At 35.8% G+C, this 6,973-nt stretch overlaps 1 protein-coding gene across 1 annotated transcript in view; it reads left to right on the forward strand.

Annotated features, from left to right (window-relative positions):
* The window catches only part of LOC129348059 (uncharacterized), a 14,222-nt gene extending 8,871 nt beyond the window's left edge, over positions 1 to 5,351 (forward strand). The window contains exon 2 of the mRNA XM_055007371.1: positions 4,565 to 5,351. Coding sequence (XP_054863346.1) covers positions 4,565 to 5,102 — 538 coding nt within the window. The 3' untranslated portion in view covers positions 5,103 to 5,351. The remainder of the gene's footprint in view (positions 1 to 4,564) is intronic.
* Positions 5,352 to 6,973: the final 1,622 nt, after the last annotated feature.

The raw sequence follows: 6,973 nt of genomic DNA on the forward strand, positions 1-6,973 counted from the left end.
AAAAAAAAATCATCATGAATTTTGGCGCCGAAAAAAACGCCATACTATACTATGTCGAAAAAAAATGCGATTTTTCAACATGTTGTAAAAACGTGCCATATGATGAAATAATGTAAAGGAGGCCGTGAAAAACACTCCAGAAAGGTTTTCTTTGAAAAAAAAATCATCATGAATTTTGGCGCCGAAAAAAACGCCATACTATACTATGTCGAAAAAAAATGCGATTTTTCAACATGTTGTAAAAACGTGCCATATGATGAAATAATGTAAAGGAGGCTGTGAAAAACACTCCAGAAAGGTTTTCTTTGAAAAAAAATCATCATGAATTTTGGCGCCGAAAAAAACGCCATACTATACTATGTCGAAAAAAAATGCCATTTTTCAACATGTTGTAAAAACGTGCCATATGATGAAATAATGTAAAGGAGGCCGTGAAAAACACTCCAGAAAGGTTTTCTTTGAAAAAAAAATCATCATGAATTTTGGCGCCGAAAAAAACGCCATACTATACTATGTCGAAAAAAAATGCGATTTTTCAACATGTTGTAAAAACGTGCCATATGATGAAATAATGTAAAGGAGGCCGTGAAAAACACTCCAGAAAGGTTTTCTTTGAAAAAAAAATCATCATGAATTTTGGCACCGAAAAAAACGCCATACTATACTATGTCGAAAAAAAATGCCATTTTTCAACATGTTGTAAAAACGTGCCATATGATGAAATAATGTAAAGGAGGCCGTGAAAAACACTCCAGAAAGGTTTTCTTTGAAAAAAAATCATCATGAATTTTGGCGCCGAAAAAAACGCCATACTATACTATGTCGAAAAAAAATGCGATTTTTCAACATGTTGTAAAAACGTGCCATATGATGAAATAATGTAAAGGAGGCCGTGAAAAACACTCCAGAAAGGTTTTCTTTGAAAAAAAAATCATCATGAATTTTGGCACCGAAAAAAACGCCATACTATACTATGTCGAAAAAAAATGCGATTTTTCAACATGTTGTAAAAACGTGCCATATGATGAAATAATGTAAAGGAGGCCATGAAAAACACTCCAGAAAGGTTTTCTTTGAAAAAAAATCATCATGAATTTTGGCGCCGAAAAAAACGCCATCCTATACTATGTCGAAAAAAAACTTAATTCTTGTCATCGTGGCACTGCAGTATTTAAAACTCTTCCTTCTATTTGACCTCATGTTTATTAGTTTTAGTGGAGAAACTTATTTTAATTGTCGATTAGTCTCTTAAAAATCAAATAATAAATTGGATTAGTCAAGAGCTTTAAATTTCTTACTTTGTCATATTTTAAATAAGACAAAAAAATATAAAAATAAAGCGTCTTGTGACAATTTGACCTGTAATTGGCGTTATATAAATAAAATTGAATTAAAATTGTATGTATCTTGTAATGTTGGAGTAATTCAGACATATATGTTGGAAAACACATTTTCTTTTTCCATTAATCTGTTGATTGTTTTCTCCAGTAATTCACTTCTTGTTTTGGTTTATAAAATGTCAAACCCAAATATATTCAGTTTACTGGCATAAAAACCAAAAAGACTGACATTCATGATGCAGGAATCAGGCAGTTTTTCACTTTTTATCTTAGTTTAGTCAGAAAGATAGTTGATAATGTGTGAATTGTTGCAGCTTGTGGGCCGTAGAAGGTTTTAAGCTTTGGGGCCGAGTGTCAAAAAACATTTAGAAACCATCATCAACAAAACACTCAAAGATTTGAACATCATTAAAGGGAAATCCAAATTTTGTATGACAATGTCTAATTAAAGGACATTTATTTCCAACGTAAATGTGTGATATTCATCCTCTGGAGCTTTCTCTTCACATCGTCTTCCACCTGGACTGGTTTGGTCAGGAGCATGTGCAACAAACATTTGAAAAACTGCACTTTAACATCAATGAATGACATTGAAGTTTAATCTGTACATAAATGAGTGTGAGTCTGGATGTGCTGCTCTGTCATTAACTCCTGAATTCAGGAAAAGTTCAAACAAAAGAGGACAATTCAGATAAGACTTGAGAATGAGCTTATTTTGAACAAACACTTCAGACTTTCTGAGCTTCAGCACCTACAGCAAGATATTTTAACAACAAGCAACTCAAGAGATCCAGAAGTTGGAGAGAGTTAGCTTTAGCTGAGCCACAGAACATGTGGGACGCTAACCTAGCAAACATTTCAGACTTTTCTCTGTGAATTCTGAGAAATAATTTCCTATTTAATAACAGAGCTACACATCTTAACTCAGTCTCATTAAAACAGACTCTAATTCAGAGTCATCCATCCATATTAAAGTGCAGTTACCCAAAATGTTTGTTGCATGTGCTCCAACAAAACCTGTCCAGGTAGAAGGCCACTTTGACAAACAGGAAGTTGAAGATTCCAAGCAGATTGATAGAAGGGGGAACCGGACTGTAGTGTGGTCGAGTATAAAGGGGTGTTTTGTGGGTTTTTAAGGCTGATAATGATTATAAGTGAGACATTTGGAGCATATTCATTTGGATATTCATTTGCAGTAAATGAAAGTATTTAAAATCTTGGAGTTAAACTTACAAGAACACAAACTTTAACAGAAAACTTTGATGATACGTTTTTGTTTTGTTTACAGATGTTAAGGTAAAGGAGTTTTATTCGTGACATATAACCAATCAAATCACTCCAGAAGACAGAGCGACCACAGGTAGATAAAGGTTCAGAGCCAATGTAGCGCCATTTTTAAATGTATTTATTACCGTAAATCAGTAAATCAGTCAGCCCACAATTACTACAATTCTACAATGTATGTCTCTTTCCTTTGACTTGTTATTTGTACAATATACGATGTATATGATGGCATTTTTTCATACCAAAGGCTATACTATGATGTTTTCTCAGAGACATACCATGCTACTCTGTTCTGGCCCTGGACCGCTGCACTCCTCCTCTGTTGTTTTCTGGATTGTACTCAGCTGCATGCCTTCATCCACCCGGCCTCCGTTGACTCGTCCTGCCTGCCGTCACTGGAGCTGAAGCTGGATTGGAACAGAACAAAGTACAGTCCAATCACGATGCCAGCTGCCTCTCAAAAGGCTCCTTCATCTGGTGGAACTTCTTCTGAAGGGAAGCTGAGCTGGCCCGGCAGAACTCTGGAGATGTGTTCCAGTGGTTGGTGGATGTGTAGGGAGATAGAGAGGGACCTTTGAATTGTTCAGAAAGGAAAACAGGGAACCCATTGGTAGTTTTAGTTTAGGGTGCTACTGCGGTGTGTTTTTGGGCTTGAAGAGGTGAACAGGAAGAGTTTTACTTTCGTATTGATTATCTTTTACTTTGTTCCTGGTTGGAATGCCCATCAATGTCAACATGAAGTTCACTTTTAGTACTGTTTATTTATTTTTATTTTACTAACACCCATTTGCTTTTAACCCCCTCACATGTGTTGTTGTAAACTTCCTCTTTCAAATAAATACTCGTCTAACCCTCTGGAAACCAGCGTTTGGATGGTTTTGGTGTTGCTCCTCACCTACTTCAGACAGCCGGGACAAAACAACGTTTTGTGGACCAAAGGCTATACTATGATGTTTTTAGAGCGACATGCTATACTATGACGTTTTTGAGTGACATGCTATACTATGACGTTTTTGAGTGACATGCTATACTATGACGTTTTCAGAGCGACATGCTATATGATGACGTTTTTTGAGCGACATGCTTTTCTATGACTTTTTTCGGACCAAAGGCTATACGACGACGTTTTTAGAGCGACATGCCATACTATGACGTTTTGTTGAGCGACATCCTATACTATGACATTTTTAGAACGACATGCTATAGTATGACCTTTTTTTGGACCAAAGGCTATACTATGACGTTTTTAGAGCGACATGCTAAACTATGATGTTTTTTGGACCAAAGGCTATACAATGACATTTTTAGAGCGACATGCTATACTATGACGTTTTTAGAGTGACATGCTATACTATGACATTTTTAGAGCGACATGCTATACTATGACGTTTTTTTGAGCGACATGCTATACTATGACGTTTTTAAAGCGACATGCTATACTATGACGTTTGTTGGGCGACACTCTATACTATAGGCTTTTTAAATTGACATATTATTGTGACTTTTTTTTGTATTAGTTTTTTTGTTTTTTAGGAACATAAGAATTTAAACAGTTTTAAAAATTACTATACTTTTACTTGTGCAATGAAATATTATTCTATGGCATTTTTTAGATGACATATTATACGCTGATGTTTTCTTTAATAACATACTATTTTGACAATATACTGCACTATGACATTTTTTGAACCACATATCATACATGACAATTTTGGGCAACATCCTATCATTTTGCACTTTTTGAACCACATAATAATCTATGTTTTTTTTTTTTTGCCAAGCTATACTATGAACTACAGGCCATACTATGTTATTCTTGAAAAGTATACTATACTTTGACATTTTCTGAACTACATCCTATACTATGACATTATGCACAGAGTGCTTTGGTTTCATGTTGATTTATAATCTAGATTTTTTTCTGTTTTGTTTTTTGACAGGATTACCACAGACCTGACCGTGAACACCGTTGACACCCACCTGAGGGAGACGCTGCCTAAGATCTCAAGGCTGCTTGGTCGTGGTCTTTCTGGTCCTGCTCCAGAACGCCTTCATCAACTACATCTTCTTTTGAAGAGGCCCTCAGATGCTGCAATCTCTGACCTTAAGGAGGAACTGCTACTTTCACTCTGTAACGAGACAGCGGTTATTTTAAAGACCCAGCTCCTGGCGGCTTTGAGTGAAAGTTTAACACCCATCAAAACGGAACTGCAGACAGTTAAATCTGAGCTGTGGATCAGTATTTCAAACATCAAGTCCGACCCAGGCGTCCTAAAGCACGCTGTGGGTGAAACGGAAACTTCACTCTCCACATCACCGACGACATCGTCACACTCCAAAGCAGAGCACCTGTCTGCTGAACTTTTAAAAGTGGACAATAAAGGAGAAGAATGTGAGCAGCAGCAGACTGTGAGCAGTGGAACAGATGTGATCAGAAAGAAGTCACTTTCTTTTTTCTTTTCTTTCTGGTTGACTTGATGCTGTCAGATGCAGATGTTGGAGCTGATTCTGATCTTTCAGGATAAAAAGCTGCTTTTCCTTCACAGACTTTTCAGGAAATTATTCTCTCAGGTTTTCTCTGCTATTTATATTTTTATTATCTGTGATTATTTCATTATTTCTTTATTGTAAAATAAAGTTTGAGGCATAAAGACTCATTTAGTTATTTTATTCCTGAAATCTTTGATGTAGCAGAACTAAACTTCCATTTTCCTTCTTGTACTTCTGATACTAGAACTAAACGTATCTTCAACAAGGATCATCTGATTTTAATGAATCAGCAGCAACATCACAACAACAAATGAGACAATTTTCAACAAATTAATGAAACTGATGTCATTTAAAACTATCAGAGTCTGTTTTAGTGTCAAATTAAAGCTGATTACTGACAACTAGAACATTAACGTTACTGTTTCCTGAATGTTACATTAATGTCAACCAGCCACAGTTTTATGAACTTAATGAACCACATTACAGGAACACAACACACTTCAGCTGTTTACATGAAACTCAACACAAACATCGTTAGCTTGATGGTACGTTAGCTTTAATCAGGCTCCGACTGAGCAGATAGCTCGGTTAGCATCGCTAACATTAAAGCTAATATTTACTATGCTAACTTTCTTCTCTGGTCAACACACACTGAAACAAACTCCACCAACATCTGGAGTGCATGGCACACATTACATCTGACACTAAAGCTGCATATAAAGTGCATTAAAAGCGGCACCGATACGAAAATAAACATTTACTTACCGAACTATCAGAGTCCTTTCAGTGTCTGCTGGTAGAATCAGCCGAAGGCAGAAAACTGGTTAAAACAAGCCAACGGGCAGGAAAACTGTCTGTGGAAAATGTTCTGCTGCTGCACCGATAAATAAACCAACAGTTATTATATCAGAATTAATCCAAACGAGGAGAGCAGAGTCTCTGCTGCCTCCTCCATAGGACCTGTCAATCATTCCAGACCGGACTGTCAATCAAGTAGTCCCGCCCCCTGGCTTTGCAAAACTTTAACGCTCTATAAAAAAATCAATATTGATTTATTTTAAGATCGGCCACCTGATCTCTCATTTTGACCATGAAAACTAACGAAAAAAAAATGTATATACAGTCTATGCACCGTACTCTGGCTCCACCCTTGCTGATGACCACTTCCGGTCTCAGAAAATGAAAAAACTGACCTTTTTTCGTTTCTGTCTCTTATTGATTTTATTTTCTTGTTATTCTAAATATAAAACGAAAATAAAAGCATTTTTAAAAAATCGTATATCCTTTTTGATGATGAAAAGGAAAAACGCCTTGTATTTCAATTTTAATTTTTATATTTTAAAACGAAAATCAAATAACCACTCGTTTTTTGTTTTTCAATACCCGTTTCAGAACGGAAAATCCAATTACCAGATCCGTACACGGACCCATAACCCACTCAGAAATAAAATCAGGTTTCTGTTTGAGAATCAGAAAGATAAGAAAACATTTCTATTTTTACTCTCTATATAAAAAAAGAGAGGATGAAACAACAAAATACAACATTTATCACAAAGTTTTTTTTTTTTTTTTTTTTTAACAATCACAGCTTAAAGTATAAAAGCAGAATATTATTATTTCAGCTTGTTGGTCCCTGTGATCTTAGCCTGTGATGCTGTTGCACCATCATTCTCTTCAACTCAAATACACAAGGGAACCTGAATTTGCATTTTTTTCTTTTAAATCCCATTGAATATTTTCAATCAGAAACAGCACATAAGGCATCCTGAGAGAATGGGATAATATTTGCTGTGACCCAATCCTAATTAAAGTCTAATCAAAGCAGGCGGCGTTCTGAAAAAATGTTCAGAGTTATGTAT

This window comes from Amphiprion ocellaris, chromosome 22 (genome assembly GCF_022539595.1).
Source record: "Amphiprion ocellaris isolate individual 3 ecotype Okinawa chromosome 22, ASM2253959v1, whole genome shotgun sequence".
In the NCBI taxonomy this organism is placed as follows: domain Eukaryota; kingdom Metazoa; phylum Chordata; class Actinopteri; family Pomacentridae; genus Amphiprion; species Amphiprion ocellaris.